At 45.5% G+C, this 19,964-nt stretch overlaps 1 protein-coding gene across 3 annotated transcripts in view; it reads left to right on the top strand.

Moving 5' to 3' along the window:
- The first annotated feature begins 12,199 nt into the window (after positions 1 to 12,199).
- The window catches only part of LOC122563320 (transcription factor ETV7-like), a 117,936-nt gene continuing 110,171 nt past the window's right edge, over positions 12,200 to 19,964 (top strand). The window contains exon 1 of one of the 3 annotated variants that reach the window (XM_087973726.1): positions 12,200 to 12,816. In XM_087973726.1, coding sequence (XP_087829852.1) covers positions 12,784 to 12,816 — 33 coding nt within the window. In that variant the 5' untranslated portion in view covers positions 12,200 to 12,783. The remainder of the gene's footprint in view (positions 12,817 to 19,964) is intronic. The other 2 variants (XM_087973725.1, XM_087973727.1) reach the window with 2 other exon arrangements.

Raw genomic sequence — 19,964 nt, 5'->3', positions numbered from 1 at the left:
ACCGGTAGGACAGATATGCCTGCCCGATTCACTTCCGCCTATTCTAGTTGATTATATTCACATGCATACGCATGTAGGTAAGGAGGGAACGGTGCACAGAATTCTCCAAACTTGATGGAATCCCCATCTGCAAGAAAAGAAAACAAAACAAGCAGCTGCAAATTGCCAAATTTGTCAAAAGTATAATCCCAGGAAAGGAGTAAAGTGTCCACCAGGTGAAATTCCCTTGCCGAGTGCACCTTTTGATACTATCCAGATAGATTTTATAGAATTACCCAGATGCCATTGTTATAAGTATTGCGTAGTGATTACTAATGTACTTAGTAAATAGATTGAAGCTTATTCCTATACTGACTGCACAGCAAGAACTACTTGTAAAATTCTACTAAGGGAAATCATACCCAGGTTTGGAATACCAGTAATGGTCTCTTCCAATAATAGCTCCCACTTCTGTAAGGAGCTAAACAAGGAACTATGCAAAAGTCTGACTATGAATCAGAGATTCCATTGTGCCAACCGTCCCCAAGCAGTGGGAAATGTAGAGAGCCAATGGTACTTTAAAAGGCCAGCTAAGCAAGTTGGGAGAGGAAACGGGCCTTAATTGGCTGCTCCCAATTGACCTTTTTAATATAAGAACCATGACCCAGAAAAAGACAGGATTTTTGGCGGCTGAACTAGCATATGGAAAGCCCCTGAGGACTCCCTGGTCTGCACCATTGATGGCCCAACATCCTGTTGATGTGCATGTCATGGCAGAAGAAATGCAAAGGTACCTGATTAAGCTAACCAAAGGATTACAGTCTTACCATCAACAGGTCAAAGAAGCCTATTGGGACCAGGGAAGGAAGAAGAAAGAGCTCCAATGTTTAAAGACATCAACCCTTGTGACTACGTACTATTGAAAGACTTTTATCGGGCTCTTGCTGGAAAAGTCCTTATCAAGTTCTGACAACTGAAACTGCAATAAAAGTAGAAAGACATCCAACACGGATGTACAAAGCACATTGCAAGCTTGTATCACTCTTTCAATCCTAGTATTAGTACGACTGCAATTATCTGATGAAAACCCAACCCAAGTAGATGCGCCCAGATGTAGTCTGCCCATCTGTAATACCTCTGATGGGCTAAACCTCCAATGTGACTGTATGAATGGAATTTGTATCAATGCGACTGAATCAGATGGAGAAGTGACTAAGGTGGTATGTACATTTGTTGGTATGAACAATGTCACTGGAATTACTTTTATCAATCTAAATGATACTTTGGAGAATGTTACAAGCTGTTAGATGCCCATTGTCTAAGCCAAAAAAGAATCTTGTTACTCGACCTTTGTTTACTCCTACACCTCCCTGTCCAAACCTTTATGCTGAAATCAGGTATCTTTCTGCTACTCCAGACGATGACCTGCCAGAAGAGATGCTTTAATTGTTGAAAATGCAAATGGACTGAATGGATTCATTGTGCTTGTATATGCTGTACTGTTATCATGAAATGATAAAAGGAGGGAATGAGAAAGCTTATAGCCTTACATGTTATACATCTGCGAAGGAAATGCGGGAAAGCGGGGGGGGGGTTGCCATTTATTCAGAAAAATTTGGGACAGATGTTCTTAGTGTCAATGGATCGGTGTAAATGAGGTGCTAACATTTGTTCACTTGTGGAATGTGTGGCAGTACTTCCTTCTCACCCCAGGGGCTGGAGTATTTCACAGTGGGATGTTGGATAACTAAAATTTCTGGTTATATCAAAGACTCATAACAAAACTCATACTCAACAGGAAAATAACTTGTAATTTAGTAAGCTGAGTGGAATATGCACGTAATAGAACAATCTGGATACGTTTTCATGTATACCATACTGAGCAGATTTGAATTTATGAAGCTCAGCTCCCTCATCTTGACTGTTCTGGAATGTGAAAGTCTCAGTAGCCTAACCAATGTCTTGTACAGCTGCAACATGACCTCTCAACTCCTGTACTCAATACTCTGACCAATAAAGGAAAGCATACCAAACGCCGCCTTCACTATTCTATCTACCTGCGACTCCACTTTCAAGGAGCTATGAACCTGCATTCCAAGGTCTCTTTGTTCAGCAACACTCCCTAGGACCGTACCATTAAGTATATAAGTCCTGCTAAGATTTGTTTTCCCAAAATGCAGCACCTCGCATTTATCTGAATTAAACTCCATCTGCCACTTCTCAGCCCATTGGCCCATCTGGTCAAGATCCTGTTGTAATCTGAGGTAATCCTCTTCACTGTCCACTACACCTCCAATTTTAGTGTCATCTGCAAATTTACTAACTGTACCTCTTATGCTCGCATCCAAATCATTTATGTAAATGACAAAAAGTAGAGGACCCAGCCCTGATCCTTGTGGCACTCCACTGGTCACAGGCCTCCTGTCTGAAAAACAACCCTCCACCCACCACCCTCTGTCTTCTACCTTTGAGCCAGCTCTGTATCCAAATAGCTAGTTCTCCCTGTATCCCATGAGATCTAACCTTGCTAATCAGTCTCCCATGGGGAACTTTGTCGAACGCCTTACTGAAGTCCATACAGATCATATCTACCGCTCTGCCCTCATCAATCTTCTTTGTTACTTCTTCAAAAAACTCAATCAAGTTTGTGAGACATGATTTCCCACACACAAAACCATGTTGACTATCCCTAATCAGTCCTTGCCTTTCCAAATACATGTACATCCTGTCCCTCAGGATTCCCTCCAACAACTTGCCCACCACCGAGGTCAGGCTCACCAGTCTATAGTTCCCTGACTTGTCCTTACCACCCTTCTTAAACAGTGGCACCACGTTAGCCAACCTCCAGTCTTCTGGCACCTTACCTGTGACTATCGATGATACAAATATCTCAGCAAGAGGCCCAGCAATCACTTTTCTAGCTTCCCACAGAGTTCTAGAGTACACCTGATCAGGGCGTGGGGATTTACCCACTTTTATGTGTTTTGAAGACATCCAGCACTTCCTCCTCTGTAATATGGACATTTTGCAAGGTGTCACCATCTATTTCCCTCCAGTCTATATCTTCCATATCCTTTTCCACAATAATTACTGATGCAAAATACTCATTTAGTATCTCCCCTATTTTCAGCAGCTCCACACAAAGGCCACCTTGCTGATCTTTGAGGGGCCCTATTCTCTCCCTAGTTACCCTTTTGTCTTTAATGTATCTGTAAAAACTCTTTGGATTCTCCTTAATTTCTATTAGCCAAAGCTATCTCGTGTCCCCGTTTTGCCCTCCATATCCCTCTTAAGTATACTCCTATTTCCTTTATACTCTTCTAAGGATTCACTCGATCTATCCTGTCTATACCTGACATATGCTTCCTTCTTTTTCTTAACCAAACCCTCAATTTCTTTAGTCATCCAGCATTCCCTACACCTACCAGCCTTCCCTTTCACCCTGACAGGAATATACTTTCTCTGGATTCTCGTTATCTCATTTCTGAATGCTTCCCATTTTCCAGCCGTCCCTTTACCTACAAACATCTGCCCCAATCAGCTTTCAAAAGTTCTTGCCTAATACCGTCAAAATTGTCCTTTCTCCACTTTAGAACTTTTGCTAATAGTTTTAGAACCTTAGCTCAAGCCTGACTTGTAGGTATAAATGTTTTTGTGTAACATTGATGCTATTGGTAAATAAAGGTAATAATTTAAACTAAACTGTCTGAAGGAATTTTATATTCCAGCCTACCACAGATTACGATCTCCAGGACAAACCAAGAGAGTCTTATAGGTCAAGTCCATCAGGGATTCCGTGAGCCGTCTCAAATTGGTACTTTAAAACGGGGACTTATCTACCCTCATGTTTGTCAAAATTTTCAGCACATCCTCCTTCTTGTCATCAACCTGTTCGAGCATAGCAGCCTGTTTCTCGCTGTCCTCCCAAATAACAAGGTCCCTCTCAGTAGCGAATACTGAAGCAAAGATTCATTAAGGACCTCCCCTACCTCCTCTGACTCCAGGCACAAGTTCCTCCACTATCCTTGATCAGCCCTACCCTCACTCTGGCCATCCTGTTGTTCTCCTGTTGTAGTACACCTTGGGGTCTTCATTAATCCTACCCATCAAGGCTTTTTCATGACCCCTTCTTGCTCTCCTAAGTCCATTTTTCAGTTCCTTCCTGACTACCTTGTAACCCTCTAGAGCCCTGTCTGATCCTTGCTTCCTCAACCTTAAGTAAGCTTCCTTCTTCCTCTTGACTCCATGTTCCATATCTCTTGTCATCCAAGGTTCCTTCATCCTGCCATCCCTTCCTTTCCTCAGTGGGACAAACCTATCCCAACAAGTGCTCCCTAAGCAACCTCCACATTTCTGCCATGCATTTCCCTGAGAACATCTGTTCCCAATTTATGCTCCACAGTTCCTGCCCAAAAGCATTGTAATTCCCCCTCCCCCAATTAAATACTTTCCCATACCGTCTGCTCCTATCCCTCTATCTCTATAACTATAGTAAAGGTCAGGGAATTGTGATCACTATCACCGAAATGCTCTCCCACTGAGAGGATCTGACACTTGGCCTGGTTCGTTGCCAAGCACCAAATCCAATATGGGTTCCCTATCTACATATTGAATTAGGAATCTTTCTTGGACACACCTGACAAAATCTGCTCCTTCTGTTTAAAAGACATTTGGCTAAGTACCTGAACAGGAAAGGTTTGGAGGAATACGGGCCAAACGCAGCTAGGGAGGACTAGTTTAGTTCAGAAACATGGTCAGCGTGAACTAGTTTGACTGAAAGATCTTTTCTCATGCTATAAGACTCTGAGCTCTAAGGCAGCTGTGTCTGTGTCTCTCTCTGCTCTCGTGCATCCCCTCTGCACACTCACTGGCGGGGGAGGGGGAAGCCATGACAATTTTCAAGCCTCGAAAAGGAAAGGGGGGGGGGAGTGGTCACACCGGGAAACAATTTGAGAAACATTAATCAATCATGTCTGCCAACAGGGGACAGTGTCACAATATTATCAACTCCCTGACCACATTCCTGGGACAGATCTCTGGTCATCACAATATATATCAGACAAGGCACCAGACCTTTAATTATGTTTCTCTCTCCACAGAGGCTGCCAGGCCTGCTGAGGATATCTATCTGGTTTTAGTCCAGATTTCCTCACTGCTGTTTCTCATCCAATTCTGCCAATTCCTGAGGGGTGTCCTTATCGAGATTTATAAAATTAGGGGAGATTCAAGATGGCGGCGACCCAGTAAGCCTGAGTCTGTAGTGCTCTGTCTAAGACTCGGGCAAAGTGGGGTGCCCACCTTCACCTCACCTTTTAAATCATTTAGGATAGCTTTTGCCCAGCGTACTCAGTCATTTTACATCAAACGTGAACAGTTTGGTTTTTTCTTAAATGTCTAAGGACAAACACTCCAGCAGCTCGCAACAGACAGGGACCCGTCCCCCACCCCCTCACCCACCCCTTCCTGCAGCAGCAGAGACGTCCGCGGCTGTCACGGGGGACTTACCTTCGGTGGCGAGCCTGCTCTCCTGGATCACCAAAATCCAGGAGAAGATCGACACGTCCATCTTGGAGACCTGGTCCAGGTAGGAGTCAATCTCGGTCATCCTGCAGAAGTGTGACCGAGAAATCGAAAAACTCGGGCAGTGCGTCGGAGGTGCGTCGCAACGGGCCGCGGCCTCGGAGACTGCTGCCGAGTCATCCGTGGGTCAGGTCCAGGCTCTCAGGCAGCGAATCCGGACCCTGGAGGAGCGCATCAATGACTTTGACAATCGGGGTTGTTGAAAAAATATTCCGTTGCTGGGCCTTCCCGAACGGGAAGAGGAAGGCCAGCTTGTGGATTTTTTGGAGCGATGGCTCCCACAATTATTGAAGTTGGAGTCAGGACTGGGCCAGGTGTGGGTGGAGTGGGCCCACCGGGTTGCTGTACGCAGTTCCGGGTCGGACCAACCCCCCCCCCCTGCCTGGTTCTAATCCGACTCCAATGTTATAAAGAAAAACAAATACTCCTAGAGGCTTACAGAGTCTTGGGGAAGGATCCCCAGGCCATGATGTACAAGGGCTCCAAGATAATGCTATTTCAGGACTTCTATCCAGTCGTGGTCCACAAGAGGAGGGCATTCGATGAGGCGAAGAAGCATCTGACAGACCTAAATATCCAATATTCCATGCGATATCCGGCAACGCTGCGCTTCAGCCATGGAGGATCCGTTTATAACTTTGGATCACCAGAGAAAGTAAAAGAATTCTTGGACTCTCTCAAATAGACTGCGGGACTCGACCCGTATGGATAACAACTTTATTTTGCTCCCCCCTTTGTCTACCCTTTTTTCCTTCTTCATCTCTCTTCCACTCATCTTTCCCTGGGTGTTGGGGGTGGGGGGTGGGGGGGTTGTTCTTTACTCTTCCTTTGGGTTATTTTATAGTTCGTGCAGCTTGCTCGATTTGTGGGGGGGGGGGCAGGATTTGCTCTATTTTGCCTTTATTTTTCTAGAGCGGGGTTTTCCTCTTTCTTCATCTTACTTCGTTGCCTAATACTTGCTGGGATTGTAATTTTGTAACTTTATATATTTCTGTTTTGTATTGTGTTTGCTAAACGCACCCAGGTGTTGGTGTGTGTGTGTGTGTGCTGGGGTGGGGTGCCTTTTAATTCTGGTTTTATAAAACATTTGAATTTGTTCACTCCATTCTGTAATGCCTGGGGCTGAGGGCAGGGCCCTAGCGAGGAGAGGTTATGGTGGGGTTATTGATGGGTAGTTATGCCCCCTGGGAACAAGGGGGAAAGTCTCCTTTCAAACATGTTTTGCGTTGTTTTTTTTATGTTGGAGTAGTTCTTAATTGTGTTGATTTAAATGATTTAAAGAATTTTTGTATTTGTGAATTTTCTATGGTCTTTATTCAATGTCTTTTGGGTGGGGTTCTTCCTCCTGGGGGCTCTCGGGCCTTGCCTGGACGATCATGGCTAGCCATTCATTTAGGTGGTGCACCTAATTCGCCAATCAAAAGGAAAAAGATATTATCAAGTCTTAAAAAAGAAAGGTCGATGTAGCTCTCTTACAGGAGGCACCTCTACTTGATAAAGAGCACTTAAAGCTACAACAGGGTGGGTTTGATCAGGCTTTCTTTTCATCTCTCAGTTCAAAGCGTAGGGGAATAGCCATTCTTATTTGGAAGAACTGTCCTTTCCAAATGTTAAGACAGATAAAAGATGAGTCTGGACGTTGTATATTGATCAAAGCCCTAATACATGAAGAGGAATATGGAATTTTGAATCTTTATTGCCCGCCAGCATGCCCTTTTAAATTTGTAACGGAAGAGTTCTCTAAGTTAATGGCTTTTGGGGTCTGCCAAACAAATATAGGTGGAGATTTTCTCTATTATGGACCCAGAGATGGATGGGATACTTAGGAGCACGACGGGTATATCTCTGAGATCTAGACAACTAGCGGATCTGAATAAGGAGCTAGGACTAGTAGAAGTATGGAGGTGTCTTCATCCCAGGGCAGAGACTTTACTTTCTACTCTAACCCACACAAGTGCCATACCAGAATCGATATTCTTTTTGCCCCCTCAACCCTTTTAAATTGATACTGTCTTGTAAAACAGGTAATATAGCTATTTCTGATCATGCCGCAGTACATATGGAAGTCAAGACTAGGGATGATGGGATAAGCCCCTGACATTGGCGAATGGATCCTTTCTGATTGAAGGATAGCAAATTTATAAAGTATCTTTTGCAGGAATTCAAAACCTTCTGGGAAATTAAATCAGGTCCGGCCAGTAACCCATCGATGATGTGGGAGACCACTAAGGCATATGCACAAGGCTTGGTCATCTGATATTCTGCGACCCGGAAAAGACAAAAGGGAGAGCAACAGCGCCTGCTCGAGGCTCGCTTGAAGGCAGCTGAGACAGCGTATGTTGACAGGCCCTCTATTACTAAGCTACAAAGGATCACAGCCCTTAATGCAGCCTTGAATACCGCACTTACCCAAACAGCAAAGAGGGAAATATTATTCGCAAAGCAGAGATTATTTGAATATGGCGACAAGCCTGGCTGATATCTAGCGCACCTTGTTAGAAAGAAAAAGGCTCCCCAAGCCATTACGTTCATTAGAGAATGTGCTGGTACCCTGACTTGTGGTCGTAAAAATATCAGTACAGCGTTTAGAAAGTTTTATTTTAAATTGTATAAATCGCAGGACTGTGAGAATAGAACTGGAAAGATGGTGCCCTTCTTTAAAAATTTGGCCCTTCCGGGCCTAACCTCGGAGTAGGTGTCACTCTTGAATGTCCCCTTGACAACCCAGGAAGTACAGGACACGGTTAGGCAGCTTCAGGCAAAGCTGGGCCAGACAGATTCCAGGTTGAGTTCTATAAAGAATTTATAGGGCAACTGGCCGGGCCACTCATAAATATGTATAATTACTCACATAGACAGGACTGCCTCCCGCCTTCCTTGAGAGAAGCAAATATCTCTCTCATTCTTAAAAAGGGAAAGGCCCCAGAAGACTGCTCTTCATATAGACGCATGTCCTTGCTAAATGTGGATTTTAAAATTCTTTCTAAAATGTTAGCATTAAGACTGGAGAGGGTCTTACCATACATCATAAAAGACGAACAGACGGGGTTTATAAAGGGTCGCAGGTCAACTCATAATATTAGAAGGGTCTTAAATATGATACAAGCCTGTCAACAGGGAACAATACCGGGTTTAGTTGTCTCCTTGGACGCAGAGAAGCCATTTGATTGGGTAGAATGGCCATATCTTTTTTATACGCTGGAAAGGTTCGGTGTTGGAGAGGTCTTTACTAAATGGGTTTCAGTATTATATAATGATCCCACAGCAGTGGTGATCACCAATGGTTTAGGTTCAGATAGCTTTAGTGTTGGCAGAGGCTGTCACCAGGGATGTCCTCTTTCACCATTATTATTTACGCTAGTGATTGAACCACGAGCAGAAGCTATACGAACTGACCTTAATATAACGGCTCCGAGCGTTGGATCGGGCAAGCATAAAATCACTCTCCTTGTGGCTGATGTCCTCCTTTTCTTAAGTGATCCTTTGACATCCGTGCCCCACTTAATTCAAGTGGTCAATCTATTCGGTATGTTCTCAGGTCATAAAATCAATTTCCTGAAATCGGAGGCCATGCCATTGGGAGGCCTTGCCAGCATATCCAATTTACCGGACGGATCTTGTTTCCCCTTTTGGTGGTCACTAGAAGGTTTTCTGTACTTCGGAACTTTTATTACCCCGGTATTTGGTCAGCTATATAAAGCCAATTATACACACTTATTAGAGAAAATAAGGCAGGACTTTCAACGCTGGGAAGATCTCCCAATATCCTGGCTGGGCAGAGTAGCCTTAGTTAAGATGAGTATTTTACCTCGTCTTTTATACTCTATGAGGATGCTCCCCTTGATGATGCCGAGACAGGCGTTGCGTAAGTTTTACGGCTGGCTCGGCTCCTTTATTTGGAATCATAGACGGCCCTTAATCAAATTAGAAAAGATGCAGCTCCCACAAGTAAGGGGAGGACTGGACTTTCCAGATTTCAGGAGGTTGAAACTTTATTGCTGGAACAGCACAGCAGGTCAGGCAGCATCTAGGGAACAGGAGAGTCGACGTTTCGGGCACAGGCCCTTCTTCAGGAATGAGCAGAGAGTGTTCAGCAGGAGAAGATAAAAGGTAGGGAGGAGGGACTTGGAGGAGGGGAGTTGGAAATGTGATAGGTGGAAAGAGGTCAAGGTGAGGGTGATAGGTCGGAGTAGGGTGGAGGCGGAGAGGTCAAGAAGAAGACTGCAGGTCAGGAAGGCGGTGCCGGGCTGGAAGGATCCGGCTGAGACAAGGTGGGGGGAGGGGGGATGAAGAAACTGGTGAAGTCCAAGTTCATCCCCTGCGGTTGGAGGGTTCCCAGTCGGAAGATAAGACGCTCCTCCTCCGACCGTCGGGTTGTTGTGGTTTGGCGGTGGATGAGTCCAATGACCTGCATATAACCCCTCCCACTCCACCGAGGATATGCAGGTCATTGGACTCATCCACCGCCAAACCACAACAACCCGACGGTCGGAGGAGGAGCGTCTTATCTTCCGACTGGGAACCCTCCAACCGCAGGGGATGAACTTGGACTTCACCAGTTTCTTCATCCCCCCTCCCCCCACCTTGTCTCAGCCGGATCCTTCCAGCCCGGCACCGCCTTCCTGACCTGCAGTCTTCTTCTTGACCTCTCCGCCTCCACCTACTCCGACCTATCACCCTCACCTTGACCTCTTTCCACCTATCACATTTCCAACTCCCCTCCTCCAAGTCCCTCCTCCCTACCTTTTATCTTCTCCTGCTGAACACTCTCTGCTCATTCCTGAAGAAGGGCCTGTGCCCGAAACGTCGACTCTCCTGTTCCCTGGATGCTGCCTGACCTGCTGTGCTGTTCCAGCAATAAAGTTTCAACTTTGATCTCCAGCATCTGCAGACCTCACTTTCTCCTCGAAGATTTCAGGAGGTACCAACTGAGCTCCTTATTATTCTATGTAGCTGATTGGGTCTCTTATGACCCACAGTCAATCTGGTTAGATATTGAGACCTCCAAAGCAAAATGTCCCCTCATCAATCTATTATTTATGGACAAGATGAGATTATTATGGACTACTGTAAAAACCCTATTGTATTAAATACAATTAAAGCCTGGTGGATAATGCAACAAGATGAGGGTAATCTGCAAAAAACCTCCCCTTATACCCCTATAGTGGGAGCATTGGGTTTCCAGCCAGGGCTGACGGATACGGCATTTAAAACTTGGGAGTCCAGAGGTATCTCCTGCTTGGGAGACCTGTTCGATGGGGAGGTTATGATGTCCTTTGAGCAGTTGCACCAGAAGTTTGGACTGCCTAACAGGGACCTCTTTTGGTATTTCCAAATACGGGACTTTATACAAAAGAAGACCACACTGATAGTCAATCCTTACAAATCGGATAGGGAAAGGAGAGTGCTATGGTCGATGGGGCCGCCCTCAGTCAGTACTCTTTATCACTCACTATACAATAAGGTCTCGAAGGACATGGAACAATTATATAAAACCTAGAATCAAGAATTAGGGTTGGAAATATCTTTAGAAATGTGGGAGGACATCTGGGAAAATGCCAGAAAGATCTCTATTTGTAATAGAACTCAAGCTACTCAATTGAAGATACTTTACAGGGCTCATATGGCACTTGAGTGACTCGCAAAGTTCAAGGCAGGAGCATCCCCAATGTGTCCCAAATGTAAAATAGAAGTTGGCACTGTCACGCATTGTCTGTGGACATGCCCTAAGATCCACAGGTATTGGAATAGAGTAGCGAATGCCTTGACAGAGATCTTGGGTACGGAGATTGGATTGGATCCAGTGTCCCTACTTTTGGGCTCTTCAGATTTTCCCTCCCTGGATGTATACGAGAGGAAATTATTTGCCATTCTCTCCTTTTGTGTGAGGGAAAATATTTTAGTGAATTGGGTAGCTGAGGACCCCCCAGGACTTTCAAACTGGCACAGGTTAGTCATGGAATATATCCCCCTTGACTTCCTCACAAATATGGTGCACCAAAAAACAGAATTATTTTATAAAACATGGCAGCCCTTTTTGAACTATATCGACACAGATATTTCGGCCATATTGTCCAGGGCTTTTTGTCTAGCTGTGGTAATGGTTCTGGCTGGTTCGGGCCCCCCCAGGAGGCGGAATCCCGTATAAATACATGTTTTATCATATCTTGATGTAAATCTGTTTGAACATGTATCTAGTTATTTAATTATTTTGTTGTTTCCTGCTCGTATTGTATGATTTCCTATTTTATGTTTTGGTTGTTTGTAGGTTAGATTAGTAGATAGTTCATTTTTTCCCTTTTTTTTCTCTCATTTATTTAATTTTGTATTGGTGCTTATACGTGTTTGTATTACTTTTGTAAGTTTGTAAAAAATCTTAAAAATAAAAACACCTTTAAAAAAAAAATGAGGGGCACAATTGGGCTGAATGTTCAAGGTATTTTCCCGGGGCAGGGGAGTCCAAAACTGGAAGGTGCAGGTTTAAGGTGAGAGAGAAGAGATTTTAAAAGGAACTAAGGGGCAACTTTTCCACTCAGATGGAACGAGCTGCCAGATGGAGGTCGGTACAATGACAACATTTAAAAGGCATTTAGATAGGTACATGCATAGGAAAGGTTTAGAGGGATATGGGCCTATCTCTGTGTTCACACACACCCTGCCCAGGACTTCAGCCTTTTCCACTTCTCTCTCAGTGGGAGGAGTATTGAGTGTAATGTTGGGGGAAAAGGTTCTTGATTTTATTAACATGGGGTACAATTATTAATTTTAGCGCTGCCTACTGAGGTCTGGTGGCCGATTCACCACAAAGGTGTTAAATTTGACCACTCGCCCGCCTACCTGGACAAAAACCGTAGGAAAGCCCACGGTTAGCCTCAATACACAGGAGCATCCAGCATTCTCATCTCAGTCTGGGCAAAAAAAAGGGGTTTACTTCTTGTTTCAGTCTGCAGTGACTTCATTCCTCCCTCAGATGATTACTTTAGCCTGTTCAGAGGCAGACGGGACCAGTTTGACCTGTTTGGAGTTTTAGTCAGCGCCGTTCCCTGAGGAAGTGACCCTCCCTCGGCTCCAGATCCGGCCGCTTTCGTTTTTGTTTCCCGGAAGAATTCCGCAGCGGGCGATGTGAGCGGAGCGGAGCGGACCGGGCTGGGCTGGGCTGGGCTGGGCTGGGCTGGGAGCCTCTGGGAGCCCCCGGGAGCAGGCTCCTCTTCCTGCCCACACACCATGACAGGCTGTGAGCGCCGTGCCAGGCTCAAGGTAAGCCCCGGGGAACAGACCTCTCCTGCCAACCGGGAGAGTGTGCAGGCGCCTGGGGATGGGAGACACCGCGAGAGGGCTGTTTCTGCACAGACAGACCGAGAGAGCCAGCGGGGAAGCTGTCCCTTCCACACCGCTGGGAAAAAAAGCTGCTCAACCTCTCCCAGCGACACTTAACATGTCCTGGGCCAACCTCCCCCCCAGGTAGCCCTCCCATTAACCTCAATCCCATCGTTACCCCCACAACCCTTTCCCATCACCAACAGAGCGTCCCTCCACTTTTCCCCAAACCTTCCACTCTCTGCTTACCCCCCGATATTCCCCTCCTCGTAAATCCCCCCGCTCACCACCCCCCTGACTTGGAGCTGGCTGAAATGCAGCAATAAATCAAAGCAGGACTGTGTCATCAGGTCAATCCCTGGGCTGGGGACTGTTGGCTCACTTCAGGCCAGGTTGACATGTGACCTTTACTTTGGTGCTGAAGTGTTCTGATGTTTTTGAAAGGAATGAATGTGGAGGGCCGCACTGTCCCTGGCATCTGCCTGAGACAGAAATGGGTGAGGAACTGCTCAGGAACCCAACACTTCCCATCTGCCTGGGGGCTGCAATAGGGGAGTCAAACTGAGAGCAGCCTCTGAGCAGGAACATCCAGCTCCTCATCCAAACCTGACCAATGCCCAAGCTCATTGCTCAGTCTCAGTCACACCACACCTCCTTTGACTCTGACCAGCACCAGAACAACCTGCTGGCGTGGAAGTGTAACATGAGCAAGTTGGAGCATTGGGGGTCAAGGTGGGGTGTTTGCTCTCCTGGTCAAATAACAGATTATTCGATCTGTCATTCGGCACGGAAACAGACTCTTCGGTCCAACTCGTCCACGCCGACCAGGTATCCTAAACTAATCTAGTCCCATTTGCCAGCACTTGGCCCACATCCCTCTAAACCCTTCCTATTCATATATCCATCCGAATACCTTTTAAATGTACCAGCCTCCATCACTTTCTCTGGCAGCTCATTCCACACACACACACCACCCTCTGTGTCAAAACGTTGCCCCTTAGGTCTCTTTTAAATATTTCCTCTCTCACCCTAAACCTATGCCCTCTAGTTATGGACTCTCCCACCTCAGGGAAGAGGTTTATAAAATCATGAGGGGCATGGATAGGATAAGTAGACAAGGTCTTTTCCCTGGGGTGGGGGAGTTCTTGTGTTGTTTTATTGCTGTGGGGGGGGGGGGGGGGTTGAGGATCTTTCTGACTGCTGCACTTTTTTAACCAGCAATAGCAAGGATGTTAAGATGTTTTGAGAATGTGAAAGGTGCTATGTAAATGCAATGGTATTTATACTTTCAAACTGCTGTGCATGCAGAATGCATTTGTTGTCTTAGGGGAATCTCAAACATCCATAGCAGAGGCCTCAGCATCTGGTGATACCTTGACTATGTCATTGGTGATTATCCATACCTTGGGGTGACTTCCCGAGCCAATGGTGCTACGGTCACTAATCTACAAACAAGCAACTTGGACCAAACTATGATGGCTGGACAAGGTGGCTCGCCACAATCAGATGAGGCAATAAACACTGACCCAGCCAGGACAAAAGAACATTTAAAAAACATCAACTGCACAGGTCATCTTGGTTTTCCAATGACACTGACAAGAGCATTGATTAGAGCTGAAAATGTGTTGCTGGAAAAGCGTAGCAGGTCAGGCAGCATCCAGGGAACAGGAGAATCGACGTTTCGGGCATAAGCCCTTCTTCAGGAATGCCCGAAACGTCGATTCTCCTGTTCCCTGGATGCTGCCTGACCTGCTGCGCTTTTCCAGCAACACATTTTCAGCTCTGATCTCCAGCATCTGCAGACCTCACTTTCTCCTCAAAGAGCATTGATTACACTTGGAGAAGATGGGCTTCGATTCCCCATATATCTTGATTCCCTGAATAATCTGTCTGTCTCAGCCTTAACCATATTTAACAATGGAGCAACCACAGCCCTCTGGAGTTAAGAATTTGAAAGACTCACAGCCCTTTATGTGAAGGAATGTTTCCTCATCTCAATCCCTAATCTGTCCAGACATATTGCAATGTGTGATTGGAGCAGGTGGGACTTGAACCCAGGTCTCCTGGTTCAGAGATGGTGACACTACCACAAGAGCCATCAACCAATTTTGGTTTTTGCTTTTTCCATATCCAGAAGTGCTCTTGTGCACAACTGAGTGTTATTTTTGACCCGTACTTCCTATTACTGAAATTATGTGCAATGCCTCGCACTGGCAATGTAGACACTAAAGGTGAGGTATAGGTAGGGACAGAGAGAGGGAGCTAAATCAAAATGGAGTTGGAAGACAGATTGAGCACTCTACCCTCTGCAGTGCCCACCTTTCTGTAGCAACTCATTTTGTTCACTCCAGATGAGAACAGCAAACAACTGAAACTATTGGATACTGCAAAGACTATGGGCCCTGACAACATTCCGGCCATAGTACTGCAGACTTGTGCTCTAGAACTTGCCACTGTCTTAGCCAAGCTTTTCCAGTACAGTTCCAAAACTGGCATCTAACCGACAAAGTGGAAAATTGCCCAGGTATGTCCTGTTCCCAAACACCTACACTTCCAACCTGTCCAACATCTGCCCAGCCCAGGGTCAGTCTACTCTCAAACATCAGCACAGTAATGGAAAGGATCATCAATTGGGTGATCAAACAGCCACTTGTAAAGGAGTAACCTGCTCAGCGATGCCAGTCAGGGTTCTGCCAGGGCCACTCAGTTCCTGACCTCATTCACTTTGGTTTTAGCCATGGACAAAAAAAAATGAATTCCAGAGATGGAGTGAGAGTGACAGCCCTTGACATCAAGGCTGTATTTGACTGAATATGGCATCAAGGAATCCTAGCAAAACTGGAGTCAATGGGAATCGGAGGACAAACTCTCTGGTGGTTGGAGTCATACCTAGCACATAGGAAGATGGTTGTGGTTGTTGGAGGTTAGTCATCTCCGCCCCAAAACATCTCTGCAGGGGTTCCTTAGGGTAGTGTCCTTGGCCCAACCATCTTCAGTTGCTTCATCAATTACCTTCCCTCCGTCATAAGGTCAGCAGTGGGGATGTTCTCTGATGATTGTACAATGTTCAGCACCGTTTGCCGCTCCCTCAGATACTGATGCAGTACATGTCCAAATGCATTTAGATTTGAATGATATCCAGACGTGGGCTGACAAGTGGAAAACAACATTCATGCCAGACAATGACCATCTCCCCGTAACATTCAGTGGTCTTACCATCACTGAAAGCCCCATTATTAACATTCTGGGAGTTAGCAATAACCAGGAATTGAATTGGACCAGCCATATAAATATAATGGCTACAAGAGAAAGTCAGAGGCTAGGAATTCATAGAATGACAGAAACTTTGAAAAAAGGAGCAGGAGTAGGTCATTCAGCTCATCAATTGGCTGATTTTCTATCTCAATGCCGTACTCTCCGCCCCATATTCCTTAATATCATTCGCTTCAAGAAACTTATATTTCTTTCTTAAATATACCCAGTGACCTGGTCTCTGCCACCTTGAGAGAGAGAGAGTTTGTCAGGTCCACCATCCTCTGGGTGAAAACCTTCACTTCACCTCAGTCCAGAAAGGCAGACCTCCTATCAGGAGCAGGTGACCCTTTGTTGTGGATTCCCTGCCTGAGTAAAATCATTCCCATGCCCTAATCGTCCAGCCCCAGTTAAAACTTTATACATTTCAATCAGATTCCTCTCATCCTTCTCCACTCAAGTGAATACAGGCCAAGTCCACATATTCTGCCCTCATACAATAACCTGCCATCCCAGGAGTATGTTTAGTGAACCTTTGCTGTACTCCTCTCGATGGTAAGTATATATTTTCTTAGGTAAGGATTTTGAAATTGCACACCATACTCCAAGTGTGGCCTCACCAAGGCCCCACACAGTTGTACTACGACTTCCTTGCTTCTGAGTTCAAACCCTCACAGTGGAAGGCAACACACCTTTTTCCTTTTTAACTGCTTGTTGCACTTACATGTTTACTTTCATTGCCTGTTGTACAGGGACACCCAGGTCCCTTTGCATATCAAGATTTCCTGATCTACAACTGTTTAAATGAAACTGTGCCATCTGTTTTTCCTACTAAGTGGACAACTTCACTTGTATCCATATTATTCTTGCTTCTGCCATGCATTTATCCTCCCAGTCAGTATTTCTCAATCACCCTGAAGCTGCTTATTTCCTCCTTACTGCTCACGTTTTGTGTCATCAGCAAATTTGGAAATATGATACTTCATTTCCTCATTCGTGTTGTTGCTGTATGTTGTTAGTAGCTGGCATCCAAACTCTGATTCCTGCAGCACCCCTTTCAACACTGCCTTTCACCCTGAAGGTGACCCATGTATACCTACTTTATTTCCTGCCTACTGACCTGTACTCAATCCCACCAACAAACGTATCCCACCACCAGGGATATATTTTCCACCCCACCCCTATCAGCGTTTCAGAGAGGCCATTCCCTCCACAACTCCCTTGTCAGATCAACACCAGCCCACACCCCACTCCCGGCACCTTCCCTTGCCGTTGCAGGAAGTGCAAAACATGCGTCCATACCTCCCACCTCACCTCCGTCCAAGGCCCCAAAGGATCCTTCTACGTCCGACAGAAATTTACCTGCACCTCCACTAATGTCATCTACTGTATCTGTTACACCTGATGTGGTCTCCTGTACATTGAAGAGACAGGACGCCTACTTATGGATCGTTTCAGAGAACATCTCTGGGACACCCGCACCAAGCAACCCCACTGCCCTGTAGCTGAACACTTCAACTTCCCCTCCCACTCAGCCAAAGACATGCAGGTCCTGGGCCTCTTCTATCGCCAAATCCTAACCACCTGATGTCTGGAGAAAGAATGCCTCATCTTCCACCTTGGGACCCTGCAACCATACGGGATCAATGTGGATTTCCCCATTTTCCCCATTTCCCCTTCCCCCACACTATCCCAGTCCCAATCTTCCAACTTGGCACTGCCCTCTTGACCTGCCCGTCGTCTTTCCCACCTATCCGTTCCACCTTCCTGTCTAATATATCACCTTTACCCTCGCCTTCATTTACCTATCCCATTCCCAGCTACTTTCCCTCCAGCCCCACCCCCGTCCCATTTATCTCTTAGCTCTCCCCTTCCCCCGGTCTACAAGCCTCGTTCTTGTTGAAGGATTTATGCCTGAAATGTCGATTCTCCAGCTTCTCAGATGCTGCCTGACTTGCTGTGCTTTTCCAGCACCACATTCTCGACTCATGTTTAATCCAAGTCAGTGTATTACCACTGATTTCCATGTGCTTTAATTTACTCACTAACACTTGTGTGGAAATTTATCAAAGCTTTCTGAAAATCAAAATACACCACAATCACTGATTCTCCCTCACCTATTCTTCTAGTTACTTCCTCAAAATTCCCCAGTAGGTTTGTCAAACCTAATTATTTTTTTCGTAAATCCAGTTTGACGTTTGTAATCCTGGTGGTATTTTTGAAGTGACCTGTTATCATTTCCTTTGTAATATAGCCCAGTATTTTTCCTACTACTGATGTAAAGCTAACCAGTCTGTTTTCTCCCTACCTTTTTTAAACAGTGGGTTTAAGTTTGGCACCCTTGATACTGAACCTACTGAATTTCAGAAGATGACAATCAATATACCCACTATTCCCATTGCTATCTCTTTTCGTACTCAGGTATGCAGATTATCAGGCCTTGGACATTTATTTGCTTCCAGTCCCATTCATTTCTCCAACACTATCTTTCACCAATAATTCTGCACTGACTAACTCATCTTCTGACTGCCAAAGCTTGTCCACTATTTACAAGGCACAAGTCAGGAGTGTGATGGAATACTCCGCACTTGCCTGGATGGGTGCAGCTCCAACAACATTCGAGAAACTTGATACCATCCAGGACAAAGTAAATTACTTCATTGGCATCACGTCCACAAACACTCACTCCCTCTGCTGATGCACAGTGGCAGTAGTCTCTACCAGATGCACTGCAGAAATTCATCAAGGTTCCTTAGACAGCATCTCCCAAGACCACTTCCATCTAGAAAGACACATGGGAACATCCCCATCTTCAAGTTCCCATCCAAGCCACTAACCATCCTAACTTAGAAATATATCATCAATCCTTCAGTGTTGCTGAGTCAAAAATCCTGGAATTTCGTCCCTAGGGGCATTTTGAGTCAACCCACAGCACATGGACTGCAGCAGTTTAAGAAGGCAGCTCACCACCACCTTCTCAAGGGGCAACTAGGGATGAGCAATAAATGCTAGGCCCAGCCAGCAATGTCCATGACCCATGAATGCATGTAACAAAATTCATCACGGTCTTTAATTATGTCTTGGGATGTGGTCACTGATGGTATTTATTGACCCTCATGGATGGTTTATTCACAGAATTTGTCATGTTACTGAGGGATAGGTTTCTTTCTGTAAATAACGTTAATGAGCCAGAAGAACTTTTGAAACCGAATTCGCATTCTGTCACAGCCATGGTGGGATCTGAGTTTTTCACTCTGAATTATTAATCCATTATCACAAAATGGTAGCCTCATTCAGAAAGTAAGGATGCATGGGATACAGGGAAATTTGGTTGTCTGGTTACTGAATTGGCTGGCCCGTGGAAGACAGAGGGTGGTAGTATTCAGACTAGAGCTCGGTGATCAGTGGTGTTCTGCTGGGACTTCTGCTCTTTGTGACTTTTATAATTGACTTGGATGAGGAAGTGGAAGGGTGGGTTAGTAAATTTGCTAATGACACGATGGTTGGTGGAGTTGTGGATAGTGTGGAGAGCTGTTATAGATTGAAGGATGCAGAGCTGGGCAGTTGGTGTTCAACCTGGAATAGTATAAAAGTGATTCGTTTTAGAAGGTGGAATTTGAATACAGAATGCAGGGTTAAAAGCAGGATTTTTGGCAGTGTGGAGGAACAGAGGGATCTTAGGGTCCACGTCCTTACATCCCTCAAAGTTGCCACCCAACTTGATAGGGTTGTTAAGAAGGCATATGGTGTATTGGCTGTCATTAGCAGGGGGCTTGAGTTTAAGAGCTGTGAGGTTATGATGCAGCTCTATAGAGCCCTAGTTAGGCTACACTTGT

This window comes from Chiloscyllium plagiosum, unplaced genomic scaffold, assembly GCF_037043375.1.
Source record: "Chiloscyllium plagiosum isolate Xiang-an unplaced genomic scaffold, Cpla_swu_hap1 HiC_scaffold_26, whole genome shotgun sequence".
NCBI lineage: Eukaryota > Metazoa > Chordata > Chondrichthyes > Orectolobiformes > Hemiscylliidae > Chiloscyllium > Chiloscyllium plagiosum.
This window is presented reverse-complemented; position numbering and strand designations above follow the sequence as displayed.